Source organism: Suhomyces tanzawaensis, assembly GCF_001661415.1.
Source record: "Suhomyces tanzawaensis NRRL Y-17324 unplaced genomic scaffold CANTAscaffold_1, whole genome shotgun sequence".
NCBI classification, from domain to species: domain Eukaryota; kingdom Fungi; phylum Ascomycota; class Pichiomycetes; order Serinales; family Debaryomycetaceae; genus Suhomyces; species Suhomyces tanzawaensis.
Genome location: NW_017963636.1, coordinates 1,592,425 through 1,606,330, shown reverse-complemented (window position 1 = coordinate 1,606,330; position 13,906 = coordinate 1,592,425). Strand labels below are relative to the sequence as shown.

At 46.8% G+C, this 13,906-nt stretch overlaps 9 protein-coding genes and 2 non-coding genes across 11 annotated transcripts; 5 read left to right on the top strand and 6 right to left on the bottom strand.

Moving 5' to 3' along the window:
• Positions 1 to 233: 233 nt before the first annotated feature.
• On the bottom strand, positions 234 to 584 carry CANTADRAFT_4070 (uncharacterized protein; the record flags this gene model as incomplete). The annotated part of the gene is made up of 1 exon (XM_020208838.1): positions 234 to 584. The coding sequence occupies one exon, from the start codon at positions 582 to 584 to the stop codon at positions 234 to 236; it is 351 nt and encodes a 116-aa protein (XP_020067145.1).
• Positions 585 to 708: 124 nt separating this feature from the next.
• CANTADRAFT_19617 (uncharacterized protein) lies at positions 709 to 2,193 on the bottom strand (the record flags this gene model as incomplete). The annotated part of the gene is made up of 1 exon (XM_020206468.1): positions 709 to 2,193. One exon carries the CDS (start codon positions 2,191 to 2,193, stop codon positions 709 to 711), a length of 1,485 nt encoding a protein of 494 aa, XP_020067144.1.
• A 710-nt stretch (positions 2,194 to 2,903) lies between these two features.
• On the top strand, positions 2,904 to 3,650 carry CANTADRAFT_39238 (uncharacterized protein; the record flags this gene model as incomplete). The annotated part of the gene is made up of 1 exon (XM_020208796.1): positions 2,904 to 3,650. A coding segment is annotated over one exon (747 nt), but the record flags the coding sequence as incomplete, so codon positions are not given.
• Positions 3,651 to 4,124: 474 nt separating this feature from the next.
• Positions 4,125 to 4,796, top strand: CANTADRAFT_44114 (uncharacterized protein; the record flags this gene model as incomplete). Its single annotated transcript, XM_020209054.1, has 1 exon — positions 4,125 to 4,796. One exon carries the CDS (start codon positions 4,125 to 4,127, stop codon positions 4,794 to 4,796), a length of 672 nt encoding a protein of 223 aa, XP_020067142.1.
• A 718-nt stretch (positions 4,797 to 5,514) lies between these two features.
• CANTADRAFT_t35 lies at positions 5,515 to 5,596 on the top strand. The gene has a single exon. It is a non-coding gene; the product is annotated as a tRNA-Ser (tRNA).
• A 278-nt stretch (positions 5,597 to 5,874) lies between these two features.
• CANTADRAFT_132192 (uncharacterized protein) lies at positions 5,875 to 6,103 on the bottom strand. The gene has a single exon (XM_020206250.1). The coding sequence runs from the start codon at positions 6,070 to 6,072 to the stop codon at positions 5,914 to 5,916; it is 159 nt and encodes a 52-aa protein (XP_020067141.1). The 5' UTR covers positions 6,073 to 6,103; the 3' UTR covers positions 5,875 to 5,913.
• On the bottom strand, positions 5,997 to 6,070 carry CANTADRAFT_t17. Its single transcript has one exon. It is a non-coding gene; the product is annotated as a tRNA-Val (tRNA).
• Positions 6,104 to 7,445: 1,342 nt separating the features above from the next.
• Positions 7,446 to 8,684, top strand: CANTADRAFT_87961 (uncharacterized protein; the record flags this gene model as incomplete). The annotated part of the gene is made up of 1 exon (XM_020211402.1): positions 7,446 to 8,684. One exon carries the CDS (start codon positions 7,446 to 7,448, stop codon positions 8,682 to 8,684), a length of 1,239 nt encoding a protein of 412 aa, XP_020067140.1.
• A 597-nt stretch (positions 8,685 to 9,281) lies between these two features.
• On the bottom strand, positions 9,282 to 9,566 carry CANTADRAFT_4065 (uncharacterized protein; the record flags this gene model as incomplete). The annotated part of the gene is made up of 2 exons (XM_020208836.1): positions 9,282 to 9,446; positions 9,492 to 9,566. 2 exons carry the CDS (start codon positions 9,564 to 9,566, stop codon positions 9,282 to 9,284), a joined length of 240 nt encoding a protein of 79 aa, XP_020067139.1.
• Positions 9,567 to 10,173: 607 nt separating this feature from the next.
• Positions 10,174 to 11,541, bottom strand: CANTADRAFT_44149 (putative carboxylic ester hydrolase; the record flags this gene model as incomplete). Its single annotated transcript, XM_020209060.1, has 1 exon — positions 10,174 to 11,541. One exon carries the CDS (start codon positions 11,539 to 11,541, stop codon positions 10,174 to 10,176), a length of 1,368 nt encoding a protein of 455 aa, XP_020067138.1.
• Positions 11,542 to 12,175: 634 nt separating this feature from the next.
• Positions 12,176 to 13,417, top strand: APR1 (proteinase A; the record flags this gene model as incomplete). Its single annotated transcript, XM_020211401.1, has 1 exon — positions 12,176 to 13,417. The coding sequence occupies one exon, from the start codon at positions 12,176 to 12,178 to the stop codon at positions 13,415 to 13,417; it is 1,242 nt and encodes a 413-aa protein (XP_020067137.1).
• Positions 13,418 to 13,906: the final 489 nt, after the last annotated feature.

The window sequence follows — 13,906 nt, the reverse complement described above, 5'->3', positions numbered from 1 at the left end:
TGAGAGCGCTCTCACCCCCAGGTGTTGGATTGGAGTACAGCAAGGACCATTTAGGATGGAATGCTGCTGGGCTCACAGGGAGCAGTGCTCACTGTATATCATTCTACGCTGGTTGTGCTCGCTGTACACTTAGTTTATTAGTATTTACATACATTATCCGCAAGGATGATTATAATACAATTGACATGAAAAAGATGACACTCTAACCAGTAGGAAATCATGTAGCACTATGATCAATAGTCATCTTCTGAATCAGGTGCCTTGACAGCCTTTGGACGGTCAAACTCATCGTCAGAGTACTCGTCAGCCTCACCCCCGGCACCTCCATTCTTGTCCGCTTCTTCAGCTAAATCTTCACAAGCATCAATCCAATCGGAATATATGTCAATAGGTTGGGATAAAGAGTGTATGGCGGATTGGAAGCTTTGTCCACAAATCTTGCAGTGGAGCTCTCCCAATAAGTTCTTCTTGTCTAAGGTACAAATGACGGACTTTTCGTGATTGCAAAACAAGCAGGTGAAGGTTATATCTAACTTCTGCTTGATTTTCTTTTGAGGCTTGGCCGATGACTTTCTCTTACCCATGCTGGACGGTGATGTTTGCTTCCAAATCTCGTTTGGCCAAATAAAAGTTTTAAGGTGCGCACGTGAGGGCTGGTTGAGATTACATGGCGGTAGATTAGGGAACTTCGATTTCTATGTACAGACTCTATGAATCAGTGTTGTTGATCATCAGCTGGGCCTTCTTCTTTAGTCTCATCTCTAGCCTGTACTTCTCGAACTTCAATTTTTCAGCCTTAGAATCGGTGGATGGACGGGGCGATGCAGCACGAGATGAATCCTGGCTGTTTTTAGCACTTCCAGTGTAGCTCATGGTGATCTTCAAATTCGGGTTGTAGGTGTTGTTGAGCTTAATTCCAAGCTCATAAAGTTTCAAGTCGTCATCTCTGCTCTGGTAAAGCTTCACTGCATCTTTATATAGGTGAAATATAAAGTCATTGGCGGTGGAATGGTGCGCTAACTTGGCGGAGATAGGATAATGCAACAACAACGACAAACACTCACCGAAATCACAAGTAATGAGTTCTGTCTTCAACTGGATTAAAAGCTGGATAGTCATTATCATGATGAGATCGGGAATCGCAGTAATGCTGTTTCCGTTGTGGTTAGATAACTGTGATGCAATAAGTTTGTCCCAAAGGAATATCGACACGGATAAATCGTTCCCCAATTCTCTAGAGAGTAGGAGTCTCAAGTACCTGATAATCCATAACTGGGACTCTATCTTCAATTTATTGATGAGGTTGTAGTGGATCAACTGATCCACTTTCATGAGCATAACGTTGAAACTTTCGATAGATTTCCACAAGACGTCTTCACTTTCGTAAAACCTGGCCATTATTCCACTCTGGACCATGAACTTGTTGAAAATAGTAAATAAATCATGCAGTAAATAGGTAATATCATAAAGACTGAGAATTCTCAAGTCGTCGTCGGTGAACGTGTTGGTACTGGGGACCTGGGTCGCTTCCTTGTACAAGTTGATGTAAATCAATCCCAAAATCTCGTGGGCGCCTTGCTTATAGCCCACCTGCGGGTTACATTTGGCCCATAAGTAAAGAATCTCTATCATTTGATGCTTGGTTGTGATTGAAAGTGGGTTGGATGCATGGAAAAAGTCTTCGCCGGGAAACAACCTGTCTATATCTAATATGATTGTTTCTAGTAATTCGAGGTCACTGTCACTAGTCTCGTATGTAGGAGTCTGGCTTCTGGATCTACTGGGACTCGGGCTCTTCAACGGGTCGTCGGCCACCGAGACCCTAGTCAAGGCGGTTCTCTTCAATCTGCGCAGCAGAGTGATCTCTCTCTTCATGCTGGACTTCCTGGAGATGTCTCTGTTCTGGTAAAATGGGGAGTCTGTTGGAAGCTTCCACCACGGCACTGCCATGTCCTCACGCTTCAGCAACTCGTGATACACCACCCTCAGGTCACTGAGCTTGGAGTCCCAAGTCTGGATCTTCAAGCTGTCTGTGATGAGGCAGGATTTCCATATCAAGGTCCGAGTGAAACAAGACTTGTGGGACGGCGTATATTCGTTGTCGGTGATGGCAGACTTGAAGCTGGCCATGTTGCCCTTGAACTTGTCGATGGTGAGGAGCACCTTGGAGATGATTTCATTTTCTTTGAGCATGGTGGTCCCCTTCAGCAGCAACAACTGGAGATGATGACTGCTGTGATAACATTTGATGGTGTGTGTGGGGTTACGAGAATCCTGGTGCGATCGCGCCGCCTGGGTGCCAACGTTGTTGGGGAAGAAGGCTCTAATTGGTGCCAGCGAGTGGCGGGGATTTTAATTGGCTTAGTATAGATCGTCTAGACGGAATAGATGGTCAAGATCTTCTAGACAGTGTAGCTACTGGGATTACTGAATTGTTGTAGTAATCTCGTGGATCGGTAAGTCTTGGGCTGGGTTTGTTTCGTGAGCACCTGAAACTGACACCTGAAACGGCGTGAGAACCTCCAAAATGTAATGGGCGACCCAAAAAGGGAGTGACTGCTTGGAACATTAGCATACACACTCGTATGCTTGGAATTAGAGCACTTCCTTACAATTTCACCAGAATGTAATCACCTCTGGTGGTGTAGTAGTGACTGGGCGAAGAGGACACTTCCAGAATTAAAAATGGCCAATTTCCATCCGTACTCCAACAACCCATACTTCACTACTCTGGATTGTCTCTGTCTATGACAGACCATTGGCTCACCCATCGCCATTTTGGCCCATAGATCCTCGCCGTGCTTGACCCCATCGCCATTTGCACCCATCACGCATCCGCACTACTTTTACTCACAGTTGAGTTCATCACATCCAACCCACCAATGTCCCAAGAACCCACCAATGAAGAATCAAACGCCCTCCAGCAAAGCTTGGACGAGTTGGCGTCACTAGAGAAGGACATGAGTGTCGCCGAGAGAGACTCCGAGGTCTTTCGCATCAAGAGAACCCAACACATCTATGCATCTCGTCGTGACATCCTCAACAAGATCCCCACGTTTTGGTACATTGTGCTTGCTGAAAACGACGACTTTGCCGAGTACATCAGCGTGGAGGACTTGAAGTACTTGGAGCTCATCGACAACATCTATGTCCACTACAACATAGCCGACATCGAAAACCCCAGTGAGGACGACCTCAAGCACTTCAAGGACTTCTACATCACCATTGACTTCAGCTCCAAGGACGGAGTGATTCCTGACCAGAAAGTCACCAAGCACTTTAAGACCATCATTGAAGATGGCGAAGAAAAGATTATCTCCGAGCCGGTTGACATCAAGTGGCCCCACGAGTTGGACGCCATCAACCCTGCCTTGATCAAGAAGAACAAGGGCAAGCAATTGTCTGCAGACGACAAGAAAAACTATCGTCTTGGAATGAAGTCGTTCTTTTCGTGGTTTGCGTGGACAGGAGAGAAACCTGGCAAGGAGTTCAGAAACGGAGAAGACTTGACCAGATTGATCGTGGACGACTTATTCTTGAACGCTACCAAGTACTACGTGTTGGCACTTCCAAACGACGAGGACAGTGATGACAGTAATGAGGACGACAGCTCCGAGGGCGAAGAGTTGGACTTGAGCGACGACGAAGTCTCCAACAAGCGTGCAGCTGAAGATGTCCAAGAAGACGTCAAGAGAACCAAGAACTAGCCATAATATTTGAGGCCTGTTTTAATGAAAAGTAATGTAACAAGCTTTCGAAGATGTTTCGTTTCCAGATCCTTACTGATCTCTTGTAAGTTTAGTGTAATCCAGTTATCGAAGACGTCTTCAACAGGCGTTTCTAGTCGCTTGTAAGTATTTATTCGCTTTCCGTGGAACGGTGTGAAGCTGGTAATTCCATGCGGATTATCACCTCAAAGTCCACACCTTGGACTAACGGGGCCCTCTAGCACAGGTGGATATCGATCCGATGCTCCGAATCTCGCTCATTGGCAGGCTTATTATATTGCCCCACATGCACACGGAAGAACTCCCCACCTCAGCTTATGTAATCGTCACATCTTCTGACTACAAAATCATAAGAAAATCCAACCCTCAAACGCCATTAACCACTTAACCACCAATATGGACGCCTCTGCCGCCAGAATCGCTGAACACATGAACAAGGACCACCAATTGGCCTTGATCGACTACCTTGTTGTCTACGGCCATGTAGTCCACCTCGACGAGTCCAGTCCCGCCATCACCAATGTGGACCTTGAGAAGGTATCCATAGACTACGTTTCCAAGAATAGGGCCGCTACCTTCACCATCAAGTGGAAGGATGCCACCGAGGACGAGGTAATTGAGGTCAAGGAGTGGTCTGACATCAAGGCCAAGTTGATCGCCATGGCTAAGTATGCTGCCCACAAGCAGGGCTATGCTCACACCAGGCTCACCCAGGTATTCGGTCCCCCCTTCGCCTATCTCATTGTTGCCTACCCTACCTTGGTATTGTTGGCTATCAATAGTTACGACCCAACTATCTTACCTCGTATCTTTGGAAACGATGCCCTTTTCTTGAAGTTGGTGAGCTACTTGCCTCAAGCTGTGCCCTCTGCCTACTCTCTTTTCGTCGAATACTCACGTAAGATTGGATTGGTCCTCTACGCCCTCCACACTATCGAGATCTTCAAGTACACCCTCCCAGTTTTGAGAAAGTACAGAGCTAGCAAGTCCGTCGCCTGGAAATGGATTCTTATGCACTTTGTTGAAGGTTTCCCAGTTATCGGAAGATTGAGAGAAGCCACTCACTAAGGCTAGTAGATACTTTATTTGAATGTGATTTTAGGTATATGAAAAACCTGTAGCGGCCGTAGATAAGTGGACAAAAGTTATGGTGCGGTCTACTTAGATAGCTTTCTTTCAAAGAGCTTTTGCCCCAGTAACCTCATAATCTACCACTACGCACTGGAGGATCGCTTCTTCGAGCATTCCCTTGAGTTTCTTGATGATAACTCCAGTGGCTTACTAGAAATGAGTGAAATTAACCTAATGTCCGGGATTATCGACCGGTTGAGGAGAAATAAAGAAACCTATTAGTACCAAGACTTAGACCTTGAATTAAGAAAGAGGACAGGTATTCCGTTTTTTAATTTTATCCTATTTCATAGCAGTGGTTAGTTCCTAGTTCAATCTAAAAATCAATAGTTATTCAATGATTAATCACATATTCCATACACTCCCACAAAGTACCCTTGATATGTTTCTTTTTTTTAAAGCAGGGGTAATCCTCTATCTGCTAGTCCGCCCAGATATTTCTACCAGCTTGGTGAATATTCATGTGATGTTTTTTCCTGTTGTGAATATTTGCTGTAGAACTGGAATTATTCCAAACACAACATTCGTCGAATAAAAAGCTTCTTTAATGCATATATGATAAGACAAATGGTCGTTTTAGGATGTTATCGGGTATTTTTTTTTGGCCATTGTTACCTGACCGGTTTTGCCAGTAGGCTATTCAATGTCATCGTCTGGCAACTTGTCCGAGTGGTTAAGGAGAAAGATTAGAAATCTTTTGGGCTTTGCCCGCGCAGGTTCGAATCCTGCAGTTGTCGTCATTTTTTTCTTACTCGCAAATAGAGGAATTATCCAAATACACTTTCTTATCAAGAAATAACCTTTACAGGTAGTATTGGTCTGAGTTAAAAGGCTTAAATTCTTTTTAAACCCTTGAATAATACCTGACTCATCTCGCAAATATAAAAGCTCACCTACGTTATCAGGCACTTCAAGTGAAAATTTGGAAAAGTGTCTCGGATCACTCCAAATTCTTCTGCCCGCGTTGCAAATGGGCCAGCTCTTGGCATAAATTGAGAAAACCCATTAATAAATAGATTATGCTTTAACCGGAGAACCGACATGTTTCTCTGCCTCATTTTGAACTTTTCAGGCACTCACATATTGAAAAGCAGAGACGATCAGTATAAAAAAAGTGCCTTTTCGCAGCTAAAAATATGATTCTGCCCAGGATCGAACTGGGGACGTTCTGCGTGTTAAGCAGATGCCATAACCAACTAGACCACAGAACCATTTCTTGAAATAATTGTGTCCCAGTTTGAAACATATTAGCATGATGATGACTAATTAAACTATTTTAGCTTTGATTTGCTCATGTCGGACTATTCTGACTATTTTTGAGGTAAATTAATGGTTTATCCCTTTAAAATAGGTTAAATAGGCTAATAGTAATATCTGGATAGCTTTGGCTCGTTAACTTGCAACTAAAGTGTCAATTAGAGAATGGACTACAATCGTCCCATTAAAAAAAGTAGTCAGTAGAATATAATATACTTCCCATTAGCAAAAAAAAAAAAAAAGATTCAAACTATATATTTCGGGTAGTTATTAGCTGCTCTAGCTGTAGAATATGCTGGTTTAAATTTGGAGTTGTGCAATGTGTCTATTGGAGGTTGGAAATTCTTTCAGTGTATAGAACTCTAGACACACGGCTTTTGCGAAAAACTCGAAAAATCTCAAAATAATAATAAATCCACTCCTAACAAGAGGCACTAGTATGTCCGACTCCAACGTATCTTGCACCGAGATATACGATTTCTCTCAGATTCTGGAGTCTATGCCACTATCGCCCACCAGTGCTTCAAACGCCGATAACGCTGGTGACGCATTCTTGGCTGCTTGGCATCACTGTAGGACATGTGACGCCATTTGTGGCCGCAGTCATCTCGCCACGAGGTGACAGCTACGCCCCTTCACACCGAAGCATAGAAGTCCAGTATGTTTGTCCCTCAAGATCCTTGTATTAACCACCAGAGCCCGCATTCCTCTTCTGTGCAGGGTGGGGGCATTCCTCACTGATAGCCCCTTCGCACAGATGCCCTCGGTTCTGCAAGTAATTAGTGCGACTCCTGTCATTACTAATGACAGCCGCAACGCTTATCTATGATCTGGGAAGATGATGCCACCAATGTGGTGGTAGGGCAACGGTTCCCAACAAATCACACGTAAGATCCGTACCCATTGGATGGAGCTGGTCCCGCCATCCCACACACCCTCCAATTACGTCACGAGACCTATCCCTTGACAGGGTCATCCGTGCTGATCTGATGCACCACAGGCCCGGCCAAATGATGGCGATTTTTCGTGACACGCACAGTCCTGACACAGGCCGGAGGACATGACAGCAGTAAGTAGCTCCCACAGTTTGCAGTGAAGGGCACAGTATTGCAGGAGGGCACAGCCTGTAGAGTTACCGCAGGAGGCACGGCGGCTCCCCCACCCCCACCGTAGCAGTTGCTGCCGTAGCGATCATGGTGATCTGTGGCTGCCTGCGCTCCTGTCCATCCCCAACTGCGACTCCGCAGTTGTGCAATGCCATCCCTACATTTCGCACCAGGCCCGGGATTATTTGAAGCTAACACCAGACTTCTTTCACCACACCACAGCATGTCGGAATCCGTACTATCTGAACCGTGGGACGATGTCCCCAGCGGCCCGATCCAAAAAGCCCACCGCAAGCTCACCCAGCTCTACCAGCGCTACATCGATCCCAACGTCGGGTTTTCGCTATTGATACTATCCCAGTTTTTCAACTCCATCATGGTGGTAACCTGCAAGTTATTGGTCACTGACAAGGAGTTCGATACTCCCATCCACCCGTTGCAGATCTTGTTTGTCCGCATGAGCATCACCTACGTGTGCTGCCTTGCGTACATGGTGGTGACCCGCTCGGTGCCCGAGGCCCCGTTCGGGCCCCGCAACCTCCGGTTCTTGCTCTTGTTGAGAGGCCTCGTGGGTTTCGTGGGTGTGTTCGGATTGTACTACTCGTTGCAGTACTTGTCGTTGTCGGACGCCGTGGCCATCACTTTCTTGGTGCCCATGGTCACTGCCTTCCTTGCGTGCGTGATCCTCCACGAACGCTACTCGGTGCTCGAAGCAGTGTGCTCCATTGTGTCTCTCGCGGGAGTATTGCTCATTGCCAAACCACACTTCTTGTTTGGCCATGAGTCCGACTCAGAAACTTCGGTCGGTGAGGAAATTGAAAGCTCCTCTACCGAGAAACGGCTCTTGGCCTCGGCCGTGGGGTTGGTGGGTGTGTGTGGCGCATCCTCAGTGTATATCATTTTGAGAAAGATTGGCCACGGTGCCCATCCGTTGTTGTCGGTGAGTTACTTCGCATTGACGTGTACGATAGTGACGTTTTTCAGCATCCTAGTGATTCCTTCGCTAGAATTTGCCATTCCCAAGAACGGCTACCAATGGTTTTTGTTCGCTCTTATTGGTCTTTCTGGGTTTTTCATGCAATTCTCCTTGACAGCAGGTGTCCAAAGAGTTAAAGCCTCCAAGGCCTCGATGGCCGCATACACTAATATGGTTTTTGCTTTGGTGTGGGACTTGTTAATCTGGAGACACATTCCAGGATTGTTGAGTCTTTTGGGTATGATGTTGATTCTCGGAAACGCGGCCATCATCGTGAAATTCAAGCCCGAAGATAATAATAACGACGGAGATTTAGAAAGAGGAGATCAGTCCACTGCAGACGAAGTTAAGTATGGCGTGGTGGGCAGCAATGTCGAGGAGCTGATTGCATTACAGGATTTCCTTATAGCAGATTCGGAGGACGAACTGGACCCCGAAAGAGTCGAGCGTCCTCCAGGCGACGATAAGGCCGCCCTTAGTCCATAGAGCGATACCGCTAATAGTTCAATTCTTTTTACAGCTGGGATACTTTTAATAAACATCGATATAGTGTGGAGTAGTGAACAAAAGATGACTATACAATAAATATTGTCCATCTCACATTAGATAGCATCGTTCATCTATAGATAGTCTCTAGACCATATGCGGAGCTTGTGATCTAAACAAGGCGTTCTTAATAAATACAATAGGGCACTTACCTGAAGAGCCAAATTACCTAGAACAATTGTAGCTCGATAGTACACTGGAGTTTCAAGTATGATGGTATTTTCCAACAGGGGTTATTTTCTGTGTACTTGTAGTTTTCTGTCTTAGCCTGACTAGTTCACTTTTATGGCTTTTTGGACTGGGAACTTCAGTGGTACAATATGGGTTCCTCTAATTGTGAAAGATAAGATTACAGCTTGGAGAGTGCTTGTAGCCAAGATAAAATGAGGTATACTGCAAGGTAAATGTATTTCCTGCCTGGGATCTATGATGGGGTCCGAAGTTACCCATTAAATTAGAATTAGTTTCGTGCCCGATGATTTGTATAGGAGATCTCATTATCTTCTTAATCATTGTAGCGGAGTATAACATCCTTTACTAATCGAGCCAGTCCAAGGCAGCCTTGACACGTTGGACGCCGATCATGCCTCCATTAACCTTCATGTCCACGTCATTGACAAGGCCAGTAGTCGAATTGCTTAGGTTGTCCAAGTTCTGGATCAACTTCCGCGAGTTGTTGAGGTTAATGTCGATGTACTCCAACTTGAGGAAGTCATTGGAGTTCGGGTTTGAAGGAAGTGTCCTGACCTGTTTGATCCAGCCAAATGATTGGGCCAGGGGTTTGAGTGGCTTGGGCTTGGTGGCTTTTGCGGATGCCTTCATGGTGGTTGGGGTAAGTATGGAGCCAAATGATCTGGGGAATTCTAGATCAGACACTGTATGCAGGACACAGAAGATTACTTCACCATGACATTAGCAGTCAGATATGATGACTTGTTTATTGTAGCCAGCCAAGTTCTTTGAAAATTTGCGAGTGCTAAACATTTGGAATCAAATCTTTTTGTGTGTTACTACCATGTGTTACTGCCAGTCTTACTTGACAAGAAGAACTAATTTAGATCATTGAGAATCAACAGAATTTATTTGTAGTGCTATCAGTCTTGACAAGAAGAGTTTCTAGCAGTCTTGTTCTATCACCTTAAGCTATTTCTTAATTAATGAGAAGTAATTTAATCTTAGCTTCTGTGTGTTATTGCAGTTCATTCTATGCTACGCTGTTCTTCAATACATAATTAAATCTTTCTGTGAGTTCTATCAGCATACGCTGTGATTCTTTAATAAATAATGAATAATAAATAATAAGTAATAAATAATGAATAATGAATAATTGATAATTCTATTCTTTCTGGATGTTCATACCAGTGTTATCAGCTGACGCTGTTAATAAATAATAAATAATTGTTTCAGAGTCTACCCATTTCTATCCCCATCAGTGGGACACGATTCTGTCATGTTGCCAGGTGTTGTCCAAATTGTATGGCAAGTCTTCCTTGGCGATGCTGTGGTGGTCTACCTTCCAGTTTGCATCCAACTCCTTCAACAACGCCGCCACGGGCCCCACGTTCCAGCGGGCGCCGTTGGCCTTGAACCACCCCAAGTGTCCCCCGATGGACGAGGTGATCAAGTGGGTGTAGGGGTTGATCTTGACCTCATGGTAGGGCAAGGTGCGTGAGCCTACGATGGGGTCGTCCTTGGAGTTCAAGATGATGGTGGGCACGCGCACCTTGTAGAGACGCTGGTCGGGCGAAGCATGGCGGTAGTAGTCGTTTCCGTTGTTGAAGCCAAAGATCTTGGAGGTGAAAACGTCATCGAACTCCCAGAGCTTGGACACCACGTAGTCCTGGGGGTTTTTGATGAACTCGCTCCAGTGGATGTTATTTTGCAACTCGGCGTCGTGGGCGCGTAACAACTTGAGCAAGTTCTGGCACATGGCTGACGAGTAGATGCTGCGTCCGATCAAGCTCTCGCGCAACAAGAGCGAGCTGTCGGTGAAGTTCCAGGGCGAACCCACCACCACCGCTGCCTTGATCATGGGGTCGATGGCGTCGGCCTCCTGGCCCACGTAGTTGGCCACGATGGCGCCTCCCAACGAGAACCCCATCAAGTAGATGCGCTTGTTGGGCCAGGTGGGACGGATGTGGTGGTTGATGAGGTACCGCAAGTCGTTGGTCCACAATCCGTTGAATAACTGAGGCGAGGTGATGGTGTGGTTGGCGCACCCGCGAGCGTTCAACACTAATGCGTCGAATTCAGGTGCCATTACTGCGAGCTGGGCACGGATGTACGACTCGTACGATCCGCCAGCCAACCCGTGCAATGCGATCAACAACGGCTTGTCATTGTCCAAGATCTCGTGCTCGTGTGCTGGATCGAGGTAGGCGGTCCGTGGCAATAACGGGATGGTCTGGGATGCGGGACGGAACTGGTCACCAGTTCCCGTGGCGAGCTTGTCTTCCGGCACCACGTAGTCCACGGCGATGGTGCTGGCGCCCTGGAACCCGTCGTACTTGAGTGCCTCGCCCTTGACCTGGTAGGTAATGTCTTCGATGGTCAAGATGCGTCTCTTATAGTGGATTTTATCGGTGTATTCGAACTTGTTGAGGGCGGTGTAGGCGGTGTGCAAATGGCCTGTGGGCAACATGGGACTCATGTAGCATGAGGCTCCAGAAGCGAATTCAGGCACTGCTGCGGCGATAATATCCGTCATGGTGGCAGGTTCGTGGTCGGGCGACACGAACTTGACCGGTTTCTTGGGGACGGCGGTTTCCACCGTGTTGGTGAACCAGTTCCAGTGCATGGTGGGATGGAGTAGTAGGAGTCTAGGTTGGAGGATTGAAAAGTCTTATTAAGCCGAGGTAGATGCGAAGAGGTCAAGAAATGATGCTGCAGGTGCAGGCGAAGCGAGGTGCCTATGGGATGGGAGGGCAGGCGAAGAGGGAAGAAATGGTGGCTAGGAACGATGATGGCTAGGAACGATGATGGCTAGGTAGCAGCGACTATGTGATTGTCATTAGATCTGGTGGGTTCAGAATGATGGTGGCTAGGGCCGGGGTGAAGCGGTGGAAGGTGTCGTGGTGCTGCACTACTCCACTAAATTGCTCCTGTGGTGCGAGATCTCAGAGATGCGCAGCACGGGGGTTCCAGGAGCAATCCCACCACGGATTCCAACTACGGATTCCTGCCACGGACTCTAGCTGTGAGGATTCCAGCGGAATCCAAACATGGTTATTCTCAACCTTACTAATTCCATTCTGCCTCCTTAGCATGAGCTGCTTGGGCTCCCCGACAATCACCGCCCAATCGGGGCCATTTCGCACCTATCTCGGCCACTGGCCATGTCACGTGTACCAACCAGCAATTCCGTTTGGGGTCATTAGGGGGATAAGATTGCCACCAAATTTGACCCCCACTCTTCTTTGGTCTTCATCACTATGCAATTATCTTTGAGTGTATTGACCACCATTGCAACCGCCTTGGTTGCATTCTCCTCCCCTGCCGATGCCAAAGTCCACACCGTGGAGTTGGGCAAAGTCCCAGTCCTGGACACCTTGAACTCCAACATTTTCTCGGAATACACCTCCGGCTTGGCTCAGAAGTATATGAACGTGTACAACTTGGGCTCCGGAAACCCAGGAGTTCAACACGGCCAAAAGCCGCTTGCCGAGGTCCCATTTGTGGCCCAGGGTGAGCACGAACTCCCATTGGACAACTACTTGAACGCCCAGTACTTCACCGAAGTCCAGATTGGTACTCCAGGTCAGCCCTTCAAGATCTTGTTGGACACCGGCTCCTCCAACTTGTGGGTTCCCTCTGGTGACTGCTCCTCGTTGGCCTGTTTCTTGCACACCAAGTACGACCACGACTCCTCCAGCACCTACAAGGCCAACGGTACTGAATTCGCCATCCAATACGGGCTGGGCTCCATGGAGGGCTACGTCTCTCAAGACACCTTGGCTCTCGGTGACTTGGTGATCCCCAAGCAGGACTTTGCTGAAGCTACCAGCGAACCAGGCTTGGCTTTCGCCTTCGCTAAGTTTGACGGTGTTTTGGGTTTGGCCTACGACACCATTTCCGTGGACAAGATTGTTCCTCCTATCTACAACGCCATCAACCAAGGTTTGTTGGACGAACCTCAATTTGCCTTTGCTTTGGGTGACAACTCCAGAGATGAGTCCTTCGGAGGTGTCGCAACCTTCGGTGGTTACGACAAGTCCAAGTTCACTGGCGACATCACCTGGTTGCCTGTCAGAAGAAAGGCCTACTGGGAAGTTTCTTTCGAAGGTATTGGTTTGGGTGACGAATACACCGAATTGTTCAAGACTGGTGCCGCTATCGACACTGGTACTTCCTTGATCACCCTTCCATCCTCTTTGGCCGAGATTATCAACGCTAAGATTGGTGCCACCAAGTCGTGGTCCGGTCAATACCAAGTGGACTGTGCCACTAGAGACTCCTTGCCAGACTTGACCATGAACTTTGGTGGTCACAACTTCACCTTGACTGCCTACGACTACACCTTGGAAGTCAGTGGATCGTGTATTTCTGCATTCACTCCAATGGACTTCCCTGCCCCAATCGGTGACTTATCGATTGTTGGTGATGCCTTCTTGAGAAGATACTACTCCATCTATGACTTGAAGAAGAATGCTGTTGGTTTGGCCAAGTCCAAGTAATTTAATTCTTAGTCTGTTACCCGTTTTACAAATAAAAGTCTATCTAGAGTGAAAGCTCATTTGTCCCAGAATACTGAAAGCACCTGTAGGTTACCAGCCATGTATTAAATCCCACCAGTTTGCAAAAAAAGGCCGTTTCCAGGCACGAAAAAGGTGTGCCACGAGACTTAGTTAATGGTGTGCTTGGTTAATGTAACTATTAGACTTATTTATAGAATAAGTGAATTTATAAATATTGAAAACTCGCTACCTTTACAAACCGTATCTATGCTGGAAACTCTATTTTGTTATCTGACATAACTCCTCCTTTGCAGTGACATGGGATTATTGATCTGCAATGAAAATCGTATCTAGAATGAAATATCTACGGTTTCGCTTCAACCAGGACTAACCACTGAACGAAAACTGATTACTCGTCTAGCCACTGAAACCACTACTGGCCCACCCCCTATAATGTAGCCCTCTCGCATCCCCTATCCCCCGTAACCT

Bases quoted from the DNA above. Each gene is read 5' to 3' on its own strand.
- CANTADRAFT_132192 (XM_020206250.1), bottom strand. From the start codon at position 6,072: ATGGTTCTGTGGTCTAGTTGGTTATGGCATCTGCTTAACACGCAGAAC.